Raw genomic sequence first — 27181 nt, 5'->3', positions numbered from 1 at the left:
CTCCAGGACTAACCACAGGAGGAAATGTCAGAGGAAATTAACTGTGCTCGAGCTTTTGTGATGAGCCTGATTTTCCAGCTTCTAGAAAGCTGTGCTTCCATGCTGAGGCTTGTACTCGTTCAGTTTATTTGGAAGAATTAAAGGGCTTCTCGGAAAATGTTAACGTCTCCTTCCCACCAGCCTGGCCACCCCAGCTTCCCCCAGGCCCTGAAAGTTAGGTCTCCCCTGTGTTTGGTGCTTCTGACATTGCAGAGGGACTCCTTCCTCCTGGCAGCTCTGCCTTCCAGCCCAGAAAGCCATTGCTGGACACAACCCAAGTCAGGGGACCGGGTTTGCTGGAGCGGGTGGCAGGGGGCGTGCATCCCCCACCCCGGCCATCTGCTGGCTCTGGAGCCCTGCTCTCACCCAGTTGGTGTCTCCTGGGCCCTGCGTCCATTCCATTTTGCCTTCAAAAGCCTGAGCTGCTGCTCTTACTCACTCAAGAGAGCCTCCAGTGTCCAATGTGAGTCCCAAACCCCGAGAAAATATAGGCAGAATTGTGTTTGCTGTGTGCACACAGACTGAGCTTTTGCTTAAGAACCTGGTGGGGCTACAGGTGAGCGGGGTTGGGGTGAGCAGGGTCAGGGGTGAGTGGGGTCATTGGTGCACGGGCAGGGTTGCACAGGGCTGGGGGGGTGCATGGTAAGTCCTAGCACTGAGTGGTGTAGGGGGCAGCCTCCCTCCCAAAGGGGCCTCGTAGGGGGCCGCGGGCAGGACCTGGGTGAGGTGTCCTCGTAGGGACCCCAGGGATCCTCCTTGCCCTCTGGGATGGGCTATCTCTGCTGCTCAGTGGACGCCCAGCTTCTGGGGCTTGCATATGGGGTGGTGTGTGAGGCAGCCCCTTCTATGTATGTGTGCACATGTGTGTGTGTGTAGGTCTCTTATGCTGCTGAGAGCCTGGAAGGCAATGAAGCTGGAGGTGCTGGGACCTGGAAAGCAATGAAGCTGGTGGTGCTGGGACCTGGAAGGCAATGAAGCTGGTGGGGGTGGGTAAGGCCCGGGGGTGGCTGCAGCGTGGCACTAGTGCCTGGTAGGGCGTGGCCGGGAGGTGAGTGGGGATCCCCTGGGGCACCTTTTCCTGCACTCCCATGTGCTCAGGGATACCCCTGAGGCTCGGAAGGCAGGTTGGGCCATGGCTGCCCTGGAGGCTGTGCTAGGCTGGCAGCCTAGTGGCCATGCTGACCACATGGGACCCGCGGCCCCAGCAGAGGTACAGGGAAGCCGGTGTCATCCTTCCGTGTCCAGGAGCGGCCCCCCACAGCCCATGCACCCCGAGGTGTGGCTTAGGCCCAGCCCTGCCCTTGGGGCACAGAGTCTGGCTGGAGAGGCCCACCCAGAGCGGGGGATGGCAGGGGCCTCCCGAGGGACCTCCCCCTCTCTGGCTCAGAGGCTCTGCTCCGTGCGCTGCCTCCTGGCGTGGCCCTTGCCGGGCTCATTGTGTGGGTGCCAAGTGCTCCTCAGATGGTTGGTGGAAGGGCGTGTCTCCGCATCCCGCCCGGATGACGCACCTGCCCTGCCCTGGACGCCACTGCGTGGTTTCTTCCGCCTCCTTGGCCTGCTGGCTCCTCCCCGGGCCTCGGCTCAGATGGCTCTTCCTCCACATGCCCTTGGCCTTCAGTGTAGACGCCCCAGGGTGGCCACTGTGTCTCCCGTGGCTGTGTGGCGTTTGGTCAACTTCATGGACCTTCGGAACAACGTGGGGCCAGGATTAGGAAGCTGCTGCCACTTGCCTTCAGAGGCCCCCGCTCCTGTTTGGGGGTGCCCTTTCCATCGCTCCTGTTTGGGGGTGCCCTACCATCGCGCCTGTTTGGGGGTGCCCTTTCCCATTGCTCCTGTTTGGGGGTGCCCTTCCCATTGTGCCTGTTTGGGGGTGCCCTTCCCTTTGTGCCTGTTTGGGGGTGCCCTTCCCATCGTGCCTGTTTGGGGGTGCCGTTCCCATCGTGCCTGTTTGGGGGTGCCCTTTCCCATTGCTCCTGTTTGGGGGTGCCTTTCCCATTGCTCCTGTTTGGGGGTGCCCTTCCCATCATTCCTGTTTGGGGGTGCCTTTCCCATTGCTCCTGTTTGGGGGTGCCCTTCCCATCATTCCTGTTTGGGGGTGCCCTTCCCATTGCTCCTGTTTGGGGGTGCCCTACCCATCGTGCCTGTTTGGGGGCACCCTTTTCATCTGCCTGTAATGGGCGCCCTGGCCAGCCACCCCTTCTCTGTGACGCTGGGCACTCTGATACTCTCTTCCTCTCTCTGCACCGTCCAAACCTGCCCTTGGTAAAATAGCTGATATACTAATTCAGACTAAAGGGCCAACCACGGCTAAGGCTTAGTGTACTCTCCTTTTCTTTTCACCTTATAATATAATATTTTTAAAAGAAAGAAAACAAAACCAAGATCTGACTCTGGAATGGTGTTCAGCTGGCAGGGAAGGTGTCTGGGGTCAGAGGGCGCTCGGGGGCTCAGAAACAGCAGCAGGGCCTGCTCTTTAGGCAGCTGCCGGCCCCTCCCCTCTTCCCCGCTCCTGGCGCCAGTGTCTTCTCACTCTGTCCCCGGCCCTTGGTGGAGCGGAGTTGCATTCATCCTGAAGCTTTAGGACGTGACACTCAGTCACAACTGTGACATCAGAAGAGCTGCGAGCTCCACGCCGCTCTGCAGTTGACTGTTGTCCTCAGTAAACAGGGAAGTGCCTGTCACTTCTCAGCTGGGGGGAGGAAGGCTCGTTTCCACCCGGTGCTTGGAGATAATGTCCTTGTGAATAGCTATTTAGACACCACCTGCCATCCTGTACCAGGAGCTCTGCACTGGGGTGGGAGCTACACGGAGACACTCAGCTCATTATTCTGAGCCGTCTCCATGGGCGGCTGCACTCCCCAGGTACAGAGATTGCCCTGCCCAGATGGGAAGTGGCCGCGATAAACAGGAATGGATGCAGGGGCTTTCGGAGTCCAGAAGCCCCCCAGTCCCCGGAGGGTACCTTCCCCACACTGTCTTCCTAATTCAGCGGCTCTCATCATGGTATGTTCTGTCATCAGAGATGGGAGTGGCCAGGGAGGACTTGCTCAGCCATGGATCCACACCGAGGCTGTGGCGGCGCCTGGCTACCCGTTTACCAGCCCTGTGTCTACAGCTTGGAGGAGGACGGAGGGCTTCCTGGAGGAAGAAGCCGGGAAGCAGCTCTGCAGGTTTCACACCCCTTGCAAGGGCAGAATTCTTAGGAGGGCAGAACCCTTTATTTCCTTAGAACAGGCGCATCTGCACACTTATTATAAGATCTTAATTCTAATATGAGCGTGCCCTGCTGGGTTTCCCAGGTAGAGAATCCACCCCCTCCACTTCCGTTGTTTCGTCCACCTCTTTTGTGCCCTGGGCATCGGAAGCAAATGCATTCTCTCCCAGGAGAACACAGGCAGTCCACCCTCTAGAGAAAGCCTGCTCTGGAAGACGTTGTCAGAAAGCCGAGACTCCACATCCATCACGGCCTTGGTGAAAATCCAATTCAAGGAGAACTATGTGTAAGGCTCAGATGGGGTTTACAGCCTTCTAAATTCATTCTCTTCTTCCTTCAGAAAAAAACAACAAACAAAGCAAGAAAACAGCCCGCTTGGTCAGGCCACAGCAGAGTGGAAGGGAGCGGGTGCAGTTGCCCCACGAACCCACCCTTGGGCACCGACCAGCTGGGGAAGGTGTTGGGGGGCAGCCAGGGCAGCCAGGACCCAGCCCCGACCCAGCCCCCACTCCCCACCACCCCCCTCCTCCCTGCCCCCACACCCTGCTGCCACCCTCCCCTGCCCGCCTGCTTCACTGCACCCAAGGCCTGCCCGTGCCTCCCCACCACCCCCCTCCTTCTGCCCCCACACCCTGCTCCCACCCTCCCCTGCCCGCCTGCTTCACTGCACCCAAGGCCTGCCCCTGCCTCCCCACCACCCCCCTCCTCCTGCCCCCACGCCCTGCTGCCACCCTCCCCTGCCCGCCTGCTTCACTGCACCCAAGGCCTGCCCATGCCTCCCCATAGCCCCCCTCCTCCTGCCCCCACACCCCGCTGCCACCCTCCCCTGCCTGCCTGCTTCACTGCACCCAAGGCCTGCCCGTGCCTCCCCACCACCCCCCTCCTCGGCAGCTGAGTGCCCTGCTCTGACCGTGTGTGTTTTATGACCCTGGCTGGTCACACGTGCCCCAACCTCCATGCGCTCCATGCACTGTGGCCTCACCCCAGACCCTTGGCCCCTGCTAATCCGCCCCATTACTGGTCTCTCTGAGGTGCTGCAGGAGCCCCTGGCGCGGCTGCCTGTGCATGCTTTGGCCGGGCCTTTCTGGGGAAAGTGGAGAGTAGACAGTGCTGCCATTCTCGCGGCTCTCGTTGCCCAGCTGGTGTGGTCGGGTCGTTGCTGCAGACTAAACTCACCACGGCCATGGGGTGGGAGGTGGAGCACGGGCTAATGAGGTCTTAATGAGCGACTTCCAGGTGTGGGGATTGCTGGGGTGGGGGCTGCCCTGATGAGTTATGGGGACCCCTGATCGCCCTGGCGGTAATGAGTGTGTCCAGGGCAGTGGGGGGGTTTGCTTGCACACTCAGGAAACTTGAGGGAGGGAGTGGGGGGATGAATGAGCAGGTGTCAGTGGCCTAAACTTAAATGACAGCCCAGTCCCTGGGATGCCAGGGAAGGACCCTCCCTAGGGACTGAACTGGTGCCAGGGTGGCTGGCCCTGTGCTGACAAGCAGTCTCCCCTGTGATTTTGGTGGGGGCATTGGACAAATCTAACCCCAGTGGATAGATGTTCTGGGAAGACCAGAGGCTCCCAGAAGAGGCAGCATAGCCTGGTGGGGGTTGGCTGACGAGCTCTGAGGCCATCACGGGCCAATCAGCTCCTTGTGCCTCAGTTTCCTCACCTGTCAGGCAAAGGTGCTGATGGTTTTAGTGATTTAACAAACACATGTACTGCACTTCCTATAATCCAGGCACCCCAGCTCATCACCCCAGTGAAACTGAGACTGTGGTATCAGCCCCATTTCAGAGGGGAGAAACTGAGGCACAGAAAGGTTAAGTAGAACACCCAGGACCCCTGGGGCTGCCACACGCCCCTGGACCTCCCACTGCTGTTGGGGGATGAGTGTGTGTGGGAAGCGCGTGGTCACGTGAGATCTTTGCATGAGCGTGTGTGGGAAGCGCGTGGTCACGTGAGATTGTTGCATGAGCGTGTGTGGGAAGCGTGTGGTCACGTGAGATCGTTGCGTGAGCGTGTGTGGGAAGCGCGTGGTCACCTGAGATCTTTGCGTGTGTGGGAAGCGTGTGGTCACGTGAGATCTTTGCGTGTGTGGGAAGCGTGTGGTCACGTGAGATCTTTGCGTGTGTGGGAAGCGTGTGGTCACGTGAGATCTTTGCGTGTGTGGGAAGCATGTGGTCACGTGAGATCTTTGCATGTGTGGGAAGCGCATGGTCACGTGAGATCTTTGCATGAGCGTGTGTGGGAAGCGTGTGGTCATGTGAGATCTTTGCGTGTGTGGGAAGCGCGTGGTCACGTGAGATCTTTGCGTGAGCGTGTGTGGGAAGCATGTGGTCACGTGAGATCTTTGCGTGACCGTGTGTGGGAAGCGCGTGGTCATGTGAGATCGTTGCGTGAGCGTGTGTGGGAAGTGCGTGGTCACGTGAGATCTTTGCGTGTGTGGGAAGCGTGTGGTCACATGAGATCTTTGCGTGTGTGGGAAGCGTGTGGTCACGTGAGATCTTTGCGTGAGCGTGTATGGGAAGCATGTGGTCACGTGAGATCTTTCTGTGAGCATGTGTGGGAAGCGTGTGGTCACGTGAGACCTTTGCATGTGTGGGAAGCGCGTGGCCACGTGATCTTGCATCCGGTGCAGCGTTGCATCACTTACTGATGGAGAGAGTTTTGAGAAAGTCGGTGTCTGGTTGCGAACACCGCAGAGTGCACTCACACAAACCCAGACGGTGCCGCCCACGACACCCCGAGGCCACATGGTGTCGCCCGTTGCTCCAAGGCTACAAACCCACACTGTGTGTTGCCGTGCTGAATACGAGAGGCAACTGTAACGCAACAGTGAGCATTTGTGTCTCTAAACACACCTGAACCTAGAAAAGGTGCAGCAACAATAGGTCTCATATTGTACGGGACCCTGTGGTATTACAGGTTCATCACTGGCCTGAACATTGTTCCATGGTACGTGACTGTATTCTCGCAGTCCTCACTGTCGCCGTCAACCTCAACATCAACTATTCCCGCAGCTTCCGTCCCGCCAAGCGCCCATGGAGCTGCCCCTGGAGCAGGTGCCCCCACCGAGAGTGATGGAAAAGCCCGTCCTCGCCACCTCCAGGCATGGCCAGCAGCGAGCGGCCGGCTCTGCAGGAGAAGTGCTAGGTCTGAGCTCCGTCACGGCCGCTCCCGAGAGCCCGAGGTCCAAGCCCAACACGACTTGGAATAAATGATCAAGTTATGAATTAAACACAAGAGAAATGTAATTACCACAGGAGCCAGCTGAGAATAAAATGGATTACGCACATCACAGTCATTAAACGGTGATCACATGCGCCTTTCTAATGTGCTGCCGATTAAAATCAATCTAAGTGCAAATTATGGTTCTGAGTAATCGCTCCCTACGGTTCATCTTTTGTGTTCCCCAAAGAGCTGACACTGAGAGGAAGCACCAGGGCGCCCTCACAGCCTGCGCAGCTTCAGGGTCCATCCACGGCCTCGAGCCTCCAGCTCGGCACAGAAAGAGACCACTGTGTGGCCCTGGACTGGCGAGGATGCTGGCCGTCCTCATGCTGTGGCCAGCTGTGTCCCCAGAGCTCTGCACAGGTGCAGCGGTTAACCCTCGCCATGCCCTATGATGGGGGTCCCTGTATGGGCCCCATGCACAGATGGGGACACTAAGTCGGGGGTGACATGATCCACACAAGTTCAGACGACTTGGAAGTGGCACAGCCAGGATTCGACCCCCACTTCAGGATGGGCTAGGAGCCCCCATTCACCGGGACACTGCATGACAACTCTGTGTGTGTGTGTGTGTGTGTGGTCACATGGTCACATGCACACACATGCTGCTATCTGATAGGATGATGCCTGGACTTTGGCAGGTGCCCCAGATTTCTGCAGACTCATGGAATGTCCCACCATCCCCCTGAGTGGAGAGACTCAGTCCCCTCCGTGGTCTCCATGCTCATCTGTCCCCTCAGCGGTCACCACGCTCATCTGTCCCCTCTGTGGTCTCCACACTCATGTGTCCAAATGCATGGGCATTTGGGGAAAGTGCCATCTGCCATAGTCGACTCTGTGGCCCCGGCAATTCACAATTCTCCCTCATGCAAAATAAATTCACCTTCTGCCCTGGCTGCCCTATGGTCTCTTTCCATGGTGACATCAAACTCTGACTCAAGCCCAGAGTCTTGTCCCGCAAGCCAGGTCCAGGTGTGGACAAGGTGCTGCAGGCGTACGGCTCCCAGGTGCACCCCCTTCTCCATCTGAAGAGCTGTGAACTGAAGAGTTATCTGCCCCTGACAAGCTAACACCAGTAGTGGGACAGACAGACCACACCGTCGGCTCCCCTTTCAAAGAGCAGGGAGGGAGAGGCACGCAGCAGTCTCCCGGGCATGCGGTCCTGAAATCTGGGTGAGTGAAGTTACGGGGCCAGGCTGAGGGCTCAGTCCTAGCTCAGGGGATGGCTCTCCAGGGCCGCACTGCCGTCTGAGCTCTCAGTTCCATCCTCTGGGTCAACCTCCCTTTTCCATAAAATTAGTTCATCCTTGTAGCTGAAAAATTTTTGCAAACTACCAAAACTCACCCAAGAAGCAACAGATAAAGTGAATAGTCCTGTATTTATTAAAGAAATGGATTTTTTTTTCAATGAGACCTTCTGAAAAAGAAATCTCCGGGCCTAGATGTCTTCATTGGTGAATTCTAAGTAACATCAATTTATGCAATCTCTTCTAACAAATACACAAAGGGATGGGGGCACTGCAACTACCACACAACCTGGTGATTTTACCCAGAGAGATAAGCTCTTGTTCACACAAAGCCCGTACATGGATATTCGAGCACAGTCAATACAAGAACCTGCACAGAAGATAAAACAGCACACGGATTAACACACACACACACGAGTGTGTACACACGGCTTAATACACACACACGAGTGTGTACACACGGCTTAATAAACACGCACACACACGAGTGTGTACACACAGCTTAACACACACACAAGTGTGTACACACGGCTTAATACACACACGAGTGTGTACACACGGCTTAATACACACACAAGTGTGTACACATGGCTTAATAAACACTCACACAAGTGACACGGCTTAATACACACGCACACGAGTGAGTATAAGTAGAACCATGGAATCAGAATAAGGTTGATGGGCTGGCTGTTTGTGATATCAAAGTACAGTTTTGTAGAATGTTACCATTGGGGGAGACTGGGCAAAGTGTGCAAGGGATCTCTTTGTATTGTTTATTTCTTACAGGTGCATAGAAGTCTAACATTATTTCAACTTAAAGAAAAGAAGGCCAGGAAGGGTGGCTCATGCCTGTAATCCCAGCACTTTGGGAGGCCAAGGGATCAGTTGAGCCCAGGAGTTACAGACCAGCCTGGGCAACAAAATTTACACAAATTATCTGGGCGTGGTGACTTGTGCCTATAGTCCCAGCTACTCAGGATGCTGAAATGGGAGGATCAGCTGAGCCCTGAGCCTGGGGAGGTTGAGCCTACAGTGAGGCGTGTTCATGCCACCGTGATCCAGCCCAGGTGACAGAGTGAGACCCTGTCTGGAAAAACACAAAGAGGATGAGACATTTCCCAAGTTATTTTATGAAGCCAGCATTACCCATATACCAGAACCAGATAAAGACAGTACAAGAAAATAAAACGAGAGACCAATATCTTTCATGAACGTAGACACGAAAACCCTTAACAGAACACCAGCAAATTGAATCCAGCAACATTTGAAAGCATAGCCCATGATCAAGTGTATCCCAGGGGGTGGGGGGCAGGCTTAACATTCTGAAAGCGACCAGTGCAATCTACCACATCAACACTAAAGAGATCTACTGTAGGATTGTGTCAACAGGCTCAGAAACGGCCATCAAAGCTCAACACCCATTATGGTTAAAAAAAACAAAAACAAACCGTCAGCAAACTAGAAATAGAAGGGGAACCACTTTAACAGATAAAGGGCTTCTATTAAAAAAATACATGCAGCTAACGTCACACTTCACATTGAGAGGCATTGAGAGGTGGACTGTTTTCTCCTAAGGCGAGGAACAGGTAAAGGATGCCTTCTCTCACCGTTCCCATTTGACATTGTACTGGAGGTTCCAGCCAGTGCAATAAGGCAAGAAAAAGAAATGAAAGGAATATAGGTTGGAGAGGGAGAAGAAATAAAAACTCTCCCTCTTCACAGATGACATGGCTGTTTATGGAGAAATCCCATGGCATCTGCACAAAAGTGGGCCTAGCAGGTTTCACGACACAGCGTCAGCACACGGGACCCAACCGTCATCTCTATACACCAGCAGAGGGCACTGGGAAATGAAATTTCAAATACAGCAGCAGTTTTTACGAACGTTAAACTCGATCATTATAAAAACACTGTGGGTCCTATGGCTTTTCCTCGGGTTCACCCCATCAGCCCAAATCTCGATCTACAAATCTTGTCAAGACGAGCTCTCCTCTCCTGGGGGATTCCTGGGGGTAGCCCTGGAACAACTCCCCAAAGATTCTTAGAAACTCTGTGTTTCGTGTAGAGGGTCTTTAAGGTATACCCTCAAGATCCACTGCAGACCTTTCCTTTATTCGAGAGAGTCTATGAATAATCACCTGAAACTTTTCTGACGTTTTAACAGAGGAGTTTTGAGCCACACCCTTGACTCCCTCCTTAGACCATCTGCTGCTGCTGTGGCCTGGGCCTGACGTCCTTTCATTAATTTAAGAATCCTTTACCACCTGGAGAATCTTGGAATGAGAAACAGTGTTTTTGATTTTATTTTTTAAGCTATTGTGCAGTAAAACTGGCTTGTAAAAAGTGATTCCATAAACTAGGCACGGTGGCTCACATCTGTAATCCCAGCAATTTGGGAGGCCAATGCAGGAGGATCACTTGAACTCAGGAGTTCGAAACCAGCCTGGGCAACATAGCAAGACACCCTATCTACAAAAAATACAAAAATTAGCTGGGCGTGGTGGTATGTGCCTGTACTTCCAGCTACCTGGGAGGCTGAGGTGGGAGGATCACTTGAGACCAGGAGGTCAAGGCTGCAGTCAGCCATGATTGTACCACTGCACTCCAAGCTGGGTGGCTGAGCGAGAACGTGTATCAGAAAAAAAAAAAAGGAATTTGATGAGTTTTGACACATGTATGGATTTGTGGAACCACATCCACCGTCAGGACACAGATAGCTTCGTGACCCAGAGCAGCTCTGCCATGCTACTTTTTTGTTGTTTGTTTGTCTGAGACAGAGTCTTGCTCTGTCGCCCAGGCTGGAGTGCAGTGGTGTGATCTCGGCTTGCTGCAGCCTTTGCCTCCCAGCTTCAAGCGATTCTCCTGCCTCAGCCTCTGCAGTAGCTGGGATTACAGGCATGCCCCAACACGCCCTGCTAATTTTTGTATTTTCAGTACAGATAGGGTTTCATCATGAGGCCATCCTGACCTCAAGTGATCTGCCTGCCTCGGCCTCCCAAAGTGCTGGCATTATAGGCGCGAGCCACCTTGCCCAGCCCCACGCTACTTTTAAAAGCCACAGTTTCCTCTCCACCCCAGCCCCTGGCAACGGCTTGTCTCCTCTCCATCCCTGCAGCTTTGCCTTTTGGAAGCTGTTGTGTAAGTGAAACCACACACTACTAACCTCTGGGGTCTGGTTCTTTTGCTCAGCGTGGTGCCTCCCAGGTTCGTCCCTGTTGCATATTAACAGTGCCCCCCTCTCACGGCTGAGTCTATTGTGTGGCTGTACGACTACTTATCCTTTCACTTCCTAGAGGACATTTGGGTGGTTTCCAATTTTGTTGATGATTGTGAAAATTCGCTTGAACCTGGGAGTAAAGAGGCTGCAGTGAGCTGAGATTGCACCACTGCACTCCAGCCTGGGTGACAGAGCAAGACCCGGTCTCAAAAAAAAAAAGAACAGCGCTATAAGAAACATTTGTGTACAAGATTTTGTGTGAACATAATTTTGCCTTTCTCTAGGAGTGGAATTTCTGTGTTATAAGAAGGTTCAGGTCTAACTTTATAGTAAACTGTCGAGCTGGGTTCCCGAGCGGCCGTATTGTTCTCCACATCTACCGGCGACGGGTGAGTGTTCCAGCTACCAGAGTCCTCATCAGCACTTGGCATTGTCAACAGCTTTCTTTTAAATTCTGTTAAGTCCTGACTTCTTTAATTTTATCTAAATTTTGCTTGAAAACTAAAGTTAAACAAAACCCTCTCTTCTCCTTCTTATGCACAGCTGCAATAAAGCCTGCTGGCATTTCTGCCTGGAGTCGCTGCTCGCCCAGGGCATCGGCACGTTTTCTGCCTCTGTGTCCCCGCAGGCCACAGTGCTGCATAACCTACTGTTCCTGTCTTCTGAGGTTTTCCCTTCCTCCAGCTTCCATCAACCTTTGCCTCACTTTCTTTCAAGCCTTTACTGACAGCAGAGGCCCTCAGGCTGAAAACAGCATCGTTACTTCTTTCCTTCCCAAATCTGCAGGTGTGGCTAGGTGGGAAGGGCTGATTCCCTCCCCTACAGGTGAAGTGGGGACAGAGAGCCCAGCTGGGGACTGGAGCACCCAAGACGGCACCCCCATCACGGCGGACTTGGCCTGGCTGACAGCTGGTGCCAGAGCGGGGGCTCCCGTGGCCTGGGCTTCCTCACAGCGTGGCGCTGGGTTCCCAAGTTGAGCGTGCCCAGAAGGCACTGCCAGTAGAAGCTGTGTCACCTCTGCCACGAGGCACTCCCAATCGCCTGCCAGGCTCAAAGAGAGGGTGCACAGACCCCACCTCCAGCAGAGGAAATGGGACATATTGTGGCCGTTGTTGGAAAATATCTGCCTCAGTGGGGTTGGAGTGCAGGTCTCTACGCCCCCTTCCTGCCTCCTGCCATCCTCTGCTCAGTGGGGTTGGAGTGTAGGTCTCAAGCCCCCTTCCTGCCTCCTGCCACCCTAAGGAAGTGAGCAGGGAGGGAGATTGTGGTACATCTGAACATGGGGCCCACACATGCTCTCCTGGCAGAGCTGCAGTTATGGAACAGACACCAGAAAGTTATGGAACAGACACAGATCCCCCAACAGATCTCCATGGTCTACAGGAGTGAAAGCACAGGGCAGGCAGTCAGCGATGAATGCATGGATGGATGTATTTAATAATAGCTTTACTGAGATATAAGTCACATCCCCAAATATTCACCCTTTAAAGTGTACAATTCGGTTTTTTAAGCATGTTCACAGAGTTGTGCAACCATCACCGTTATCTAACTCCAGAACATTTCATCACTGCACCAAAACGCCCTGCACCCATGACAGTCACTCCCGCCTCACCTTCCCCCAGCCCCTGGCACCACTAGTCCATTTTCTGTCTCTACAGATTTGTCCATTCTGGACATTTCTTATAAAAGAATCACAAAACACGTGGCCTTTTGTGTCTGGCTTGTTTCACTGAGCATGTTTCAAGGTCCATGCGCACCTGCACACCATAGCGCAGGGCTTCATTCTTTCTGACTGACGGCCAAGCAAGACCCACTGTGTGGACAGCCCATGTTGATTTACCTACTCATCAGCCAGTTGACATTCGGGCTGGTGCACTTTTTGACTATTATGAGCAATGTTGCCGTGAACATTTGTATGCATGTCTTTATGTGGACATATGTCTTCATTTCTCTTGGGTAGATACTAGGTGTGGAATTGCTGGGTCATCTGCTAATTCCATGGTTAACATTTTGATGAACCGCAAAACTGTTTTCCAAAGCGGCTGTGCCATTTTACCGTTTTACATTCCCACCCATAGTGTGTGAGGATTCCAAGTTCTCCATGACGTGTCGTTTTCTGGTTTTGTTTGTTTGTCGCTTTTGTTTTTGATACGGTCAGCGCTGTGGCTTTGGTGTGCACTTCCCTGAGTGGGAAAATCTTGAGCATCTTCTCCTGGGCTCGTTGGCCTTTTCTATGTCTTTTGTGATGAAATAAAAGTCAAATCCTTTGCCCATTTTTAAATTGGATCATCCTTTCATTGTTGGGTTGTAGGAATTCTTCTTATTATTATTTTGAGAAAGAGTCTCACTCTGCCACCCAGGCCAGAGTGCAGTGGCACATTCATGGCTCACGACAGCCTTGACCTCCCAGGCTCAGGCGATCCTCCCACCTCAGCCTCCCAAGTAGCTGGGACTACAGGTGCACGCCACCATGCCCGGCTAATGTTTTGTATTTCTTTTTACAGAGACAGGGTTTCGCTATGTTGCCCAGTTTGGTCTCAAGCTCCTGGGCTCAAGGGATCTGCTTGCCTCAGCCTCCCGAAGTGCTGGGATTATAGGCGTGCGCTGGCGTGCCGGCCGAATTCAGTGATAATTTTTAAAGGCACAGAGGAATAAGAGGAACTGGTCCAACAACCAGAACATTTGACGTTTCCAGCTGCTCCTGGCGTCTGACTCTTGAAGAACATTTAGTGCACAGCACACAGGAGGCCCCCGCAGCCCTCATCCCGGCAGCCGTGGAAAATCTCTCGAGGGAAAACCAAGTGGGCTTGGAGGACTCCTGCCTGCCTCTCCCTCTCCCAGGATGCATGTCTTTCTCCTCCCCACAGGCAGCCGGGCCCTGTGGCCGGCACCTTCCCGGCTAATCCCAGGGGCTCCTCCCAGGACGTGGGAGGACAGGGGCTGGCTTTGGGAGGCATCCAGGACCCAGGCCAGCATGCAGCCGAGGGCGTATCCAGGGCCCATGTGCCCGCCAGGCTGGGTGCGCCCGTGATCCCGGAGAAGCGGGGGGCCTGTGTGGGCATCTGCAGATGCCTTCTGGCCTCTGTGGCAGGGCCAGGAGCCACACGCTCCCTGCACTGAGTCACACAGAGGCTGGGTCATCAGGCCTGGGGGGCTGGGTTCGGGACCAGGCTGCAACCAGACTCCTTCCTCTCTGCCCCTGTGTCCCAACTGTCCCTGTCAGCCATCTGCTCCTGTCTCCTCCCTGGGCCTGAGTCAGAGCCAGGCGGATTGTCAATGGGGAAGGCAAGGGGAGCTTAGATCGAGGCGAGGGCAGCAGAGCTCAAGAGCTGCAGAGACCCCGCAGCTCTTGGGAGCTGCCTGAGGGGTGGCAGAGCCCGAGTGGGTGGCCGGCAGCCTGGGCTGCCCATCGGAGGGGCCCTCCTGGACCTGGGAAGGGAATCTGGGCTTGGGGGCCTCATCCATCACGCACCGCGAAGTCTCACTGCCGGCAGGGAGATGGATGCCTTGCAATGCCGATGAGCAGCCCAGCATACACCCAGTCACTTTGGGGGCCGCTCCCTGGAATACCTGCCCTCCATCCTGGGCGGGAGCCTCCACTGTGTGCCCTGTGCGAACATGCTGGTCCTCTTCCTTCCCTCTCTCTGTCCTCGCTGCAGCTCGGGGCGTTTCTCTTCCTTCCTGGCATCCAGGGTGGGGGCAGGGCATGGAGCGGGACAGCCCTTGGAGCCCCCAGACCGGAGTCGAAACTCTACGGCCTCCGTCAGCTCGGCGGCCATCACAGAACCATAGCTTGGCGGCTCAAACAACAGACGTGCCTTACCCACATTCTGGAGTCCCGAAGCCCACGAGCAAGGCTGGGCTCCCAGGGAGGTTCCTTTCCTTGGTCTGCAGACGGCTGTCTTCTAGTCGTGTCAGCACATAGAGGAGAGAGGAGCTTGGTCTCTTCCTCTCTTACAGGGCTACGAATCCCATCGGGGGGCCACCCTCACCCCCTCATCTCACCCTAGTCACCTCCCGGAGGTCTCAGCTCTTAACACCATCACACGGGTGCTGGGGCTTCGACCTACGAACTGGGGGATGCTGTCAGTCCACAGCCCCTGCCTCTGCCCATTCGTCACTGTGAGACATCGGGGAACACACAGGGCCGCTCAGACCCTTGGAATCATCATCTGTGAGTCAGAGACCATCCCGACCACTGGCAGCGAAGAGGGTGCACCACCCTTGGTGGCCAGACCGCGTGTGCCGCCTCCCTCCCATCCCTTCTCCACTCAGTGTCCCTGGGCTCTTCCCCCCTTTCCCTGATGTGAGGACGCAGCCTCTTCCACCTGCTCAGTCCTGAGGTCCCCGGGTTCCATCTGGATCTGCCCGGCCTTCCCGGATGAGCTCCCCTGACCAATCTCAGCTCAGCCCGCAGGCTGACAGCTCCCATGAGTCTCCCCGAGGGCCCTGGGGACACCTCCACACGGATGCTCAGTGCCACACGCCTCTGACAGGTGCGGCCAGCTGTGCCCCAACACCCACACTCCGGCACCAGAACGCCTCCTTCAGCTGGGAGCACGGCTGGTTCCTGCCTCGCCCACCACTCACTGGGACCACGGGACGTAGCTCTGAGCAGAGGGCTTGAGGGCAGGCGTCCGCTGAAATGGTCTCATGGGACTCTAGGAGGAGATGGCTGGCGCCTTCCACCCTGATTCCCTCCTGCCCCAGCCCAGTGGCCAGGTGCCAGCCACTGCCATAGACAAGCCTGGGGGGTGAGGTCCATGCCCATGGAGAACAGGTGAGCAGCAAAGGACTGGCCCTTGTTTTGTGCTGTTGCCCAATGTGTTGGTTAGCTATGGCTGCAGAACAAACTGCCCCAGAATTTAGTGACTTTTCGCAGCACACATTGACTATGTCAAAGCCTTTGTAGGTCCAGAATTCAGGCACCACGGAGCTGGGTCTCTGACGTGTCTGCAGTCCAGGTGCTACAGGGTGTCGTCCCCTCTTGGCTGGCTCACGTGGCCCTTGGCAGGATTCCAGTCCTCGAAGGCCAGGGCTGAGCATCCGGTTTCTTGCCGACCGTAGGCAGAGGCCAGTTCCTGGCCATGTGGGGTTCCCGCCAGGGCAGCCCTTGAGAAGAGTGGCGAGAAGGTGGGCTGGGCAGTGTCGTGGTCTCTAATAACCCGGTCAGGGATGTGGCATCTGCCCTGTTCTAAGTCCTGCTTGTTGGAAGTGTGTCCCAGTGACACCCGGAGGAGGCAGGTCACTGGAAGCCGGCACTGCCCAGCATGCCCGAGCCTCATCCTGACCCCAGCTCCACCCACCTCTGATGACTCCTCCTGATGAACATGGCAAAGGTGGGACCTGGTGAGGTTCCTCGTCTTCCCCACTCCCTTCTGAGTGGCGATCCACTTCCCTGGCTCCCCAGAGCCCCTGTACTCCCTCTAGGGTCTGTTCCTGCACTCCCTTCTGTCACCTCCCTCGGGAAGTTTCTCCCTGCACCCCCTGCTCCCCATCATTTCCCAACTTGGCCCTCTGTGCCCCCCCCCATGCCTCTCCCTGGCTCAGCAGTCACAGCAGTGAGCTCCACACAAGCGTCCTGGTGAGCCCAGGTCCCCTCTCCTTATGGCTGTGTTTTATCTCCTTACTTAGCAAATCAAAATGTCACCAGCACCGGATTGCACCCTAATTTGGGGGGGGATCTTGACCGACGCATTGGGTTTTGAGAACTCCTGGCAGCCGCTGCAGACTGTGAGCACCGGAGGGCGAGGGTGGCGTCCATCCTCAGTGCTGGGGACCACCCGTGGGTTCTGATCTGACCCACCTGAAACTAAGTCCTCAGAGAGGCCCTGGGGCTGCAGGGCTCAGCGAGTGGGAAGGGTTTGGCCATAAGGAGCTCCGGATGGCAGGGGTCTGTGGGACCTGCACCCACCCTTATGACCCCGTGCATAATCATCTCCTAAAGGCCCTGCCTCCAAACACAGCCATCCTGGGGCCGGGGCTTCAACATATGGCTCTGGGGGACGCAAGGCAGTTGATACCAGCTGTTCACCCCATGAATAACGAGGGAAATGTAATGCAAGATGAGGAACAATTTTACTGTGACACGTTTATATAAGAACATATGTACACTCATGTATGTATATTTGTATGTGCAGTCAGCCCTCCGTACCCTCCAGTTCCATCTCCCACAAAAACTGCATTTTCCATCCAAGGTGGGATGAATCCTCAGGTGGGGAGCCTGTGGATAAGGAGGGCCGACTTTTCATATCCGCGGATTCCACAGGGCTGACTACAGGACTTGGGCCAAGGATGGCGAGACCACCAAACTCTGCAAACTCATAGAAATAAAGCACGCGGTATGGGGACGCAGGCTTAAATAACAAAATATATTTCGATATGCACAGTTTTAACTGAGGACACACAAGCCTTCCTCGGGCTGCAGGCCCGCTCCCTCCCAGTGGGATTCACAGCCCCTGCAGAGTTTGTCCTCACGCACACCACACACAATCGGGTATAAAACGCATTCTATAAACACGTTCTGATGCAAACTGTGTGTCCATAAATACATATTTATGCAAGTTCCTCCCACCCACTGCAGGGCCGTACAGCTCTGGGGACAGGAGGTCACAGCCGACTTTAAACCACAGGTTAAGTAGAAGGTTGCAGGTCAAATAGAAGTTCCCATGTGATTGCATCACCCAACGGCACTGTTCTGTCATCAGGAAATGCTGAGTGCCCGCCGTGGCCGGGTGGGCGCGGGCGGTGGTCAGACGCTGCTCTGGAGCTGGCTATCTGTGGCACTGTCAGGGGCCGAGGACTGGCTGGGCAGACAAGTTTCCAGGCCATCTGAAGACTCCGACAGGGGCTTGTATAAGAAGCAGGCTATGGCAAAGAAGAGGACGCCCAGCACCTGGGGAGAGAGGAGCCCGCTGGACCTCGTGGGGAGCTCGGCCAGAGCCTTTGGATACTGGTGGGCCTGTCCCAGTCCTGTCCCTGCCCCAGCCTGCAGCACCCTCACCAGGTCCACGGAAACCCAACCTGCTCTGAGAGGGTATCTTTCCCATATAACCGGTTTGTACAGCAGACGCCAATATTGTTAAAGAGGGAATGAAACACACCCTTTGACTAAAAACAGAGGCACAGGACTGGGGGGCTTGTCATGGGTTGAACAGTGCCAGACACCAGTGAATGGGACCTTTTTTGGAAATAGGGTCTTTGCAGATGTAATTAAGGATTTGAGATGAGATCATCCTGGATCTAAGGTGGGCCCCAAATCCAATGACTGGTGTCCTCATGAGAGAAAGGAGAGGAAGACTTGAGGCAGGGACAGAGGGAAAGGCCACATGCAGCTGCAGAGAGCCGGAGCGGCGGAAGGAGCCCGCCCTGCCCCCACCTTGATTCTGACTTCTGGCGTCAGATCTGTAAGCGAATCTGGTTCTGCTACGTTAGGCCACCCCGCTTGCGGTCCTTTGTCGTGGCGGCCACAGGAACCTCACACAGAGCCAGTCGCCGGTCACCACCACAGCCGGGGTTCAAGCCCCGGTGCCACCATCATGGGCAGTTCTTAACCTTCAGGGTCTTGGTTTCTTTGTCAACAATGAGGGGCTGCACCGACTTTGTAGGGCAAGAGGACGATGTGGCAGGAATCCCACGTGGGCCCCAAAGGCAGTGAGGTCCAAGCACGGATGCTGCCGCAACGCCCACGCAGAGTACATGTGCACCACTATGATTTCCACGCTGGGCGTGGGCCAGAAACACCCACTGTGCCTCCTGGAGTGTCAGCCTGGCTGATGGCCCTGAGCCTGCATTCAGGGAGTGAGGCTGTTTTGACTCGGTGCAGGACAAAGTGGAATGCGAGGGTGTTTATAAGGAGACACTGTGTGCTCCCCCGCTACAATTAACATGGACGCATGCGCTGCTGAGGCCAACTCTGACCCTCTGGATACGGCTCCCGCTGGCTGTGCTGAGCCCAGGGGATGGCTGCGTGTGGAGGGCTCTCAGCCTGCTGCTCCCAGCTAAGGGATGCATCCAACACAGCAAGGAGAGAGTCGGGGGACGGCTCCCTGGGAACGTACAGCAGCCCCCTCATCCGCAGACACTGAGACCCCTGTGGACGCGTGAGTCTAAGGGTGGTACTGAGCCCAGCCAAGGAACTACACCTTCTCGCTGAAGGAGGCGCCTCCGGCTTCCCATTGGCAGAGCTGAACGGCGGCGTGAGTGCTCCGGTGCTTTGGGGCCATGATTAGGTAAATAAGAGTGGCTTGAACATGGCACTGTGATACGGTGATGGGGGATGTGGGAACCACACCGGCTGCTAAGTGATTAACAGGTGGTGGCATGGATAGCCTGGACACGCTGGACAAAGGTTATGTCTTATGAAGTCAAATGGTCAATTTCCTGATGCTCATGTGCCTTTGGGCCTCCCCAAACACCACCACTCCCTGAGCAGAGACGCGCCTAACAGAGAGTCAACCGTTATTTTATGCCAAAGCGAAAGGCGTATCACAGAGGGCTTGGGCCTTAGTATCCAATATCTCCAAAGCTCCCTGCAGAATAATTTCTGACCTTGCCTTCTTCCAAAGTTGGACAAAGGGAGAATCCGAGTCCTGGGCAGGACAGATCAAGATCTCACCAGACTGTGCAGAACGGCGCGTGCTTTAAAAGTTATGAACTGTTTGCTTCTGGAATTTCCTATTTAATACATTCAGACTGTGGTTGACCTCGGGTAACTGAAACTGTGGAAAGTGAAACCTCAGATGAGGGGGAAACCGAGGTATATGTCTCCTTAAACCACTGCTTCTCTCCAGAGCCACACAAGGCCCTGCTCAGACTCGCCTCTTTTCTGCTAATCCGAGGGGAGGTGAACCAGCTGGGCTCCTTCCCTTTCTCTAACCTCCCTCCTGGAAAGCCTGAGGCCACGGGTTCCTGCAGGATGAACTTTCCTGGGTCCGTCACCCAAGGAAGAGCAACAAGATCCTCTGAACAGCTGGCCCTGGGACCGCATTTTATTTAGAAGGCTTTGTGCTTTATCGTCTAATGGGGGCAAATTCCAAACACAAATACTGCGTTTCCTCCCAGGTAGCATACGCCAAGAGTCACAACAGAAAGTTTCTGTTAGCTTGAAAAATGAGGGCCAGACTAAGAGATCCAATGGAATCCAAGGCGCACTGGTCACGGAGAGGCTGCAACCTGCCCGCCGGCCCCCCAGACTGAGGCCCGGAGTGGACCAGCTAGTCAAGCCGCTCTAACAGGAGCAGCCGCTTCTTATTTCTGCAAAGCTTTTAGTTAACGGGCACCCCGGGTACGTGCAAGACCACACTGTGGAAGGGCAGCCCCAGGAGGTGGGAGAGGGAGCAGGGCCCGGGCCTGGGCTTTGCTGGAGCTGTTGGGGGCCTGGACAGTGAACCCCAGGAGGAGGCCCTGCAGCCCGCCTGCCTCTCCCCACAACCAACTCATGAGGAATGTGGGAAGGGCCTTCTAGAAACCGGCTGCAGGAACATCTGTGATGTACTAGGCTGTGGTCCAAGCTGCTGGAAGATCACAGCGTATCCAGAGCCCCCAGCCACCCTCAGAGCAGACCCTCTGTCCCCTCCCTGGGCCTGCTTACCTTGTACAGGAGCCCCATGATGAGTATGTAGCGGCTCATGGCCGAATTCTGGTACACCAAGCAGGAGCCCTGCTGGCCACACTGGTCCTGCCACAGCAGACAGGCCTTGTCGATCACCCAGCCGAAGGCGATGGGCCCCGGGATGCCCCCTGCGGAGAGAAGCCCACTCAGCACCCACACTCCTGGTGGGCAGGGGCTAGGCAGGGGGCAGGCAGCCAAGAGGCCTGGAATGATGGGCTCTGGGAAGGTGATACTGGCCGTTGGAGTTCTCAGGGGGTGCAAAGAGGGCTTAAACGTTCCTTTCTTTGGGCATTCGGCATTGGGGCTGCCAGTTTCCCATGATCTCCCAGGGAAAGCCTTTGGGCAAATAAATGACGATGGGCCCCTCTAGTGGACAGTTAGGGAATGGACCCCTTCCCAGGCGGGAACAGCCTCCTGCTGGGAAGCACATCCCTTGGTGGTTAGACACTTGCCCATGCCCTTGTGCAGTGAGCACACTGTGCAACTGACCATGGCTTCCTCACACTGCACAGTACCTAGTATTCTAACTACAATCCACTGGATTCCCAGGGCAAAGGACCTCTGAGGGTCACGGACACATCTGCAATAGAAAACCACAGCGTCAGCACCCACAGAAGTGGGGTTGCATGCCAAGTCACCCCCCAGGCCAGTGGCCTCCTGGACCAGCCCCCAGCCACATCATCACCCCCCCCCTAAGTGGGAAGCCCCTCGTCAGAGATCAGAGACAGTGAGGTCTCTCCTGCCACCAGTGACAGACAGGCCCGCTTAGACCTGGGTGTTTCCTGGAGTGCTCCTGTCTCAGGATCTGCAGAGCTCCGCCTCAGGGTGCTGCAAGGAAAGCTCTGGACAAGCGCACACCCGACCCCGGCTTACCGTAGAGTTGCCGTTAGTGCAGGAATGCTGCTGAGGAATGTAAAGAAAATTACAACGAATATGAAAACCAGAAGGAGGGGCTTTCTCTGACAAGTTGAAGTGCATTTCCCTGCAGTGGCATGGCCAAAACCAGAGGAAAGATTCTGAGGGACACAGCTACAGTCTCGGTACACCTGGGAAGCCCAACAATAGCTCCGATTACAAGGGGAAGGCACGGGGGCCCCTTCCCAGGGTCCAGGGGAGGACAGGGGCGGTAGGCAGCGGCCCCACTCACCTTCTGGCCGTCCACATTCGTCTCCGTGGCTGCAGGGCACCCTGCATGGCACAGTGAGAAGTACATGAGGCCGTCCGAGCCGCACACAGGGCTGTAGTGTTCTGGCTGGCAGCTGCAGGCAGCGTTGCAGGGAGCCGTTAGGTTCAGGTGGCCTTCGGGCAGGAGGCTGCAGAGGGGGGACAAGCGAGTGGTAGGGTCCAGGCCAGAGCCATGCTGGCACCCAGCAGGCACAGGGTCAGCCATGGGGCTCGTCCCCATGCAGCCTACATTTCGGGTCTACAAACTTGCCGAGCTTGCACCGCCCCCAGCACGCTCGGCACTCACGCTGGGCACTGCCTTCTGGTGATAGAATGGTTTTTCCTTTTCACGCAAGGAAGGCACACCCATGCCCCCCAGCACCGTCTGCCTGATGCACAGCCCCTTTCCCTAGTTCGTTTGTTTTTGGACAGGCAACACATTCATATGGATCAAATGCAAACATTAGGAAAGAAAGAGCGCCAAGTACACAAAGGCAGCCTCGTGGCCCCGGCCCCACCCCAGTCCTCGGTTCTCCAGCCACAGGCCGGCTGTGCGTTTGCAGGGGTCGTCTGCACGTACACGTCCCTCGGCAGTCACAAACATCTGCACTTCTCACTTGAATCAGAGCACACTGCGCCCATTGTCCAACTCCTTCCTTTTTCCCACTTCACAGCATGTCTTGGCAGTAGCCCAGGATGAGCTTCCTCCATTCCTTCGTGGGCAGGGCCTCTGTTGTGAGGACAGCGTAGTGACCCCGTCCACCCTGATGACTCTTAGGTTGTTTCCGATAATGCCACAAAGTCCGCTTTGTGCTTCTCTGCCTTGCACGGCACCTGCAGGTGCACTCCCGGGGCCCGCAGGGCAGGGCCGAGGTGCAGGCTACCTGCGTGTATTTTGGATATTCCCTAATTGCCACCTGACCAGCAGGTCCCCCTCCCACTCCCAGCACATGGCAACGCCAGGAGCACATCCTGGGACACTTTTTATGTCACCGAGAGGCCAGCCTCAAGGACCCCGAACACTAGGGCTGTTGTTCCATTTGACACAGCTACAGAGCACAGGGCTGAGGCCCAGAGAGGCATATGACTGCCCGGGGGCACAGCCGGGACCCAAGCACAGGCACTGCTGGGGGCTGGCATGGTGCCCTTTCACGTGGATGCTGCCGGGTGCCCTGCTGAGCGGGTGTTGCCCTTGCCGCTGTCCTGTGACGTAGCCCTTTTCAAAACCGCCTCTCCCAAGTGCTGCGCCACTCCTCCTCCATGCCCAGGGACCGCGGGTGCTCGGGGCCCCGAGGCGTACCCAGGTGCCATCTGGCCCTCACCTCCCGCCGTAGCTGGCTGTGACGCCCGCCATGGGCACACTGGGGCAGTGCAGGGAGAAGACGAGGATGCCCAGCAGGCTGACAACGGTGCAGAACAGGCAGAACTTGATGACCGCGGAGCCCCGGAGCCTGAGCTTGTTCACAAAGAAGCCGCCCAGGAAGGTGCCGCCACCACCCGCTGGCACCACCAGGTACCCTGGGGAGAGGGAGGGATTCAGCCAGGGACTCAGGCAGGGGGCCGTGGTGGGAGAGGGTGGCGGATCAGCCGGGTCCACTTTACAGGTGGGGAAACTGAGGCATAGAGGGATCAATTCCTGCCTGCATGGCAGCACTCAACACCACACCTGAGCGCTTAGCTGCTGCGCTGATACAGCCCTAGGAGGGACCTCTGTCCAGAGCCCGCAGCCAGGATGCCTCAGAGGCCGGGCGGGGCGGGGGCGGGGGCGGGGCAGGGGGCAGGGGGAGGAGGAGAGCCCAGAGTGCTCCAAGGTCAGCAGCCCCTGCCCCAGTGGGAAGCCAATAACTCCTCCAGTAACCCCCCTCCAGGGCAGCCACACCCCTCCTCCCCCAGGGGCCTCTGCCGAGTCCCCGTAGGCTGTGACAAGGACATTTGTCGAAGCCTGAGTGGCCACCATCAGTACAAAATTGGGATTAGCTGGCATCTGGCTTCTAGGCTGACAAGTGAGGAGGGCACAGGTGAGGGGACAGGTGGGGAGGGGACAGGTTTGGGGGGACAGGTGGGGAGGGGACAGGTGGGGAGGGGACAGGTTTGGGGGGACAGGTGGGGAGGGGACAGGTGGGGAGGGGACAGGTTTGGGGGGACAGGTGGGGAGGGGACAGGTTTGGGGGGACAGGTGGGGAGGGGACAGGTTTGTGGGGACAGGTGGAGAGGGGACAGGTTTGGGGGGACAGGTGGGGAGGGGACAGGTTTGTGGGGACAGGTGGGGAGGGGACAGGTTTGGGGGGACAGGTGGGGAGGCTCTCCAAGGGGCAGTAGAGCTGACCTCTGCGGGGCTGTTGAGTGTGGGAGTGTGGGAGTGTGGGAGTGTGGGCTTGTAAGGTCAGCCCAGAGGGGCCAGGCCTGGATGGGCCTGTGGGGGAGGGAGGGGAGCCCTCATCTGATGCCCTCTTCCTGTCCAGATAGTGTACCCTGGAAGGGTAGAGCACGGTAGATTGGCGGTGGTGGCCCACATGCCTGGCACCTCTGCCATGGCCCAGGGTACCCTGTGAACGCTGGCAGGAGGAGCAGCTCTGAGGAGGGGTCCGCACTTTCTGCAGACCTGCCCAGCCTGGGAAGGCCAGCCTGCCTCTGGCACCGAGAAACCCCCAGCTGCACTGTTCCAGGAGGTCCTGAGGCACCAGTGCCTGGCTCATGGAACAGCCAGGTCCAAACCCTTCCTGCACCAAGTCACAGAAGCCAAGACTAGGTGGCTAAGGGGTGGAGCCCACCGTGGACCCTTCCACCTACGGAGCATGTCCCACAAAGAGGGCGGGACCACCACTCTCCCGGCCTGTGGACAGTCGCTCAGCCCCCATGGTACTCTCCACACCTGCTCTGGCAGTGGGGGTGGGAGGGCACTCACTGCCATGTGCCCTGTCTGGGTCTTTCTAGAAGATGCCCTTGAAGACTCTGTTTCTGAGAATTGACATAAAAGCAGAGGACCCCCAAGATTCAGAGTTTTCTCACCAAACAAGGTGGCAGCTTCTGAGGCGCTCAGGCTGAACTGGGACTCCAAGAACTTGGGGCTGAACGTGGACATGCCGGTGATGAGTGTGGCCTCGGTGGCCCCAGCCAGGCAGAGCAGGATGAACGTGGGGTTCTTCAGCAGGAGCCAGATGGAGCTGGGCAGAGGTGGGGGTGTGGAGAAGAAACTGAGGGTCAGAGTGGTGGGCAGAGGTCGGGGTGTGGAGAAGAGACTGAGGGTCAGAGTGGGCCAGACCCAGGGTGCGAGGAACCTGCTGTTCCTGAGGCTGTCACCTCCCCGCTCTGAGCACAAAGGCCCCTGTTCTGACAGGGAGTAGAGTGGGGTGCAGAGAGGTGGGGGACACCCACACTTATTCCAGAGAAACCCAGGTGGCGCCAGGCTGAGCCTATGCCTGTGGCCCACTTGTCCTGAAAGCTGCAGTCCCTGATTAGGGAAAAACCTTATCGGTGCCTTGGCCAGAGCTTCAGCTCAGGTGGGGAGAGACCCCAAGTGACCCAGGACCCTGTTCCATCACTGGCCAGCAGCAGGGCCTGAAAAAGGGAACTGGCTGGGGCAGGCAGAGGCCACCAAGTCCAGGACCGGACAGGCCCCGGGATAGGGGAATGGAATCACGGGAATGGGGACTGTGGCCAGTCCCCAACCGCCAGCCCCTGGGAGAAGTGGGGCAGGAAGCCGCTGGGATTCGAACCCTCCGTCCAAGAAGCCCCTGGGTAGACGGACCTGGCTGGCTTGGTTTGCACTTGGGGGGCCAGTGGCCCTGGGGGTGGTGAGGCCTCAACTGGGGCGAGTCCTTGGTGCATGGGCCTGGAGCCCTGGGGGGAACTGTGGGAACTCTGAGCCCTGTCTGGCCCTGAGGGCTCAGCCTCAGCCTCCACGTCTGCCTGTTGCGGTCCTGGCTGTGGGGTCTCAGGATAAGGACATAGCCCCCTGGAAGCTGGGAAGGCCCCACATCAGGCCTTGCAGTTTCTAACCCAGGAGGTGGCCGACAGCAGTGCGTCGGGGCTGCCTGTCCCTGCACACGAGGCCCTGGGGGGTGAATGGAGGCTCTCCCTGTTTTTGTTAGCATTGGAGGCCCGAGCAGGGCTCATGCCCAACCGCTGCTTAAGCGCATAAGATGCTGAGATGGAAAACGTGTCGAATGGCGTAAACCACACGAAGCCCTCCCAGCCAGTGCAGTGAGCGAGGCAGACAGGAGGGGAACTGCCTCTGCAAAGAGAGGCTGGGCTCTCTCTGGGATACACAGATCACCCAGACTGGGCAAAGCTCACATTCATCCCAGCTCACAGCTACCTGCATCCTGTTCACAGCACGCTCCTGTGCGTGACCCTTCTCCCCCACTGAGTGGGGGGCTCTCGGCCTCAGGTGGGGGTGTTTGCAGACGCAGCTATTGTCCTGTCCCTGGAACTCATAACATAGACCAGGGGCAGAGAATGTTCCTGAAGCCCTAGGTCATGGCACAATAGCCTCTCACATCAGCCCACAGTAATGCAAATTTTCGCAATAAATGACATGTCCATGTCGCCTCTGCTCACACCGCAGTGTCGCTGACTTGAACCCCTGCGTCTGCAGCTTAGTGACATCCCGTAAACCTACACTTTCCAGCCTCTCACCAGAGCAGAGTGTCGGCCTCACATCACCCCCACCTGCAGGAGGGCGGCTCTTTCCTCTCGGCCACACCTAGAGCCTGGTTCCGATGAACGCAACTCTGAACGCCTGGAACATTCAAATGCTCTTGTTTGAGGAGGTGGCCAAATGTAAATGGATTCTGAAGAATTAGGAACAGACAGTGCAGCCCTAGTTAGCCTCTGAGCCCCAACAGGCCCACAGGTGCCTTGCAGAGCTGATGTCGGCGTCAGAAACTCCACTCCAGCCTCACAGGCACTCTGCCTGCTTGGAGGTGTTCGCTGGTTCGCTCAGACTGACCTCAGCAGCCATGAACATGGGTTCTTTCTGTTCCCTTCCCTGATTAAAATGGGAGAGCCCAGTTCTTTCAAAATTTATTTCCTGACTTGAGGATTGAAAAGCCTCTTCTTTCTGGTTAACTACTTGGGTCCCACGTCTTGAAAAAGGCAAGACGATGGAGGACAAAGGAGACCCCAGCCCATGCCCTCCCTTCCCCAGCCAGTTCTGGTGTGTGGGGGGACAGACCTGGGGTGGGCACCCTGGGGGGGTCCTGGCGTGTGGGGGGATGGGGCTGGGGTGGGCACCCTGGGGGGGTTCTGGCATATGGGGGGATGGGGCTGAGGGGGGGATGGGGCTGAGGGGGGGATGGGGCTGAGGGGGGGATGGGGCTGGGGTGGGCACCCTGGGGGGGTTCTGGCGTGTGGGGGGACGGGGCTGGGGTGGGCACCCTGGGGGGGTTCTGGCGTGTGGGGGGATGGGGCTGGGGTGGACACCCTGGGGGAGTCCCTCCCTGGGGCTTTTCCCAGACCTGC

The 27181-nt window shown here is 56.6% G+C and overlaps 1 protein-coding gene and 1 long non-coding RNA gene across 7 annotated transcripts in view; one reads left to right on the top strand and one right to left on the bottom strand.

Moving 5' to 3' along the window:
- Positions 1 to 3210: 3210 nt before the first annotated feature.
- The window catches only part of SLCO4A1 (solute carrier organic anion transporter family member 4A1), a 45337-nt gene continuing 21366 nt past the window's right edge, over positions 3211 to 27181 (bottom strand). Inside the window, exons 6-12 of one of the 6 annotated variants that reach the window (XM_055104509.1) lie at positions 24728 to 24882; positions 23041 to 23236; positions 21702 to 21867; positions 21428 to 21600; positions 21070 to 21134; positions 20534 to 20682; positions 3211 to 3587 (exon numbers count right to left, since the gene is read on the bottom strand). In XM_055104509.1, coding sequence (XP_054960484.1) covers positions 3558 to 3587; positions 20534 to 20682; positions 21070 to 21134; positions 21428 to 21600; positions 21702 to 21867; positions 23041 to 23236; positions 24728 to 24882 — 934 coding nt within the window. In that variant the 3' untranslated portion in view covers positions 3211 to 3557. Of the gene's footprint in view, positions 3588 to 17298; positions 19662 to 20533; positions 20683 to 21006; positions 21135 to 21427; positions 21601 to 21701; positions 21868 to 23040; positions 23237 to 24727; positions 24883 to 27181 lie in introns of those variants that run through there. The other 5 variants (XM_034947727.3, XM_034947724.2, XM_055104508.1 and 2 more) reach the window with 5 other exon arrangements.
- On the top strand, positions 23095 to 24728 carry LOC130541033 (uncharacterized). The gene is made up of 3 exons (XR_008955074.1): positions 23095 to 23231; positions 23587 to 23736; positions 24319 to 24728. It is a non-coding gene; the product is annotated as an uncharacterized LOC130541033 (long non-coding RNA).

This window comes from Pan paniscus, chromosome 21 (genome assembly GCF_029289425.2).
Source record: "Pan paniscus chromosome 21, NHGRI_mPanPan1-v2.0_pri, whole genome shotgun sequence".
In the NCBI taxonomy this organism is placed as follows: Eukaryota; Metazoa; Chordata; class Mammalia; order Primates; family Hominidae; genus Pan; species Pan paniscus.
The sequence above is the reverse complement of the archived record's forward strand: the minus strand, read 5'-3'. Positions and strand labels throughout refer to the sequence as shown.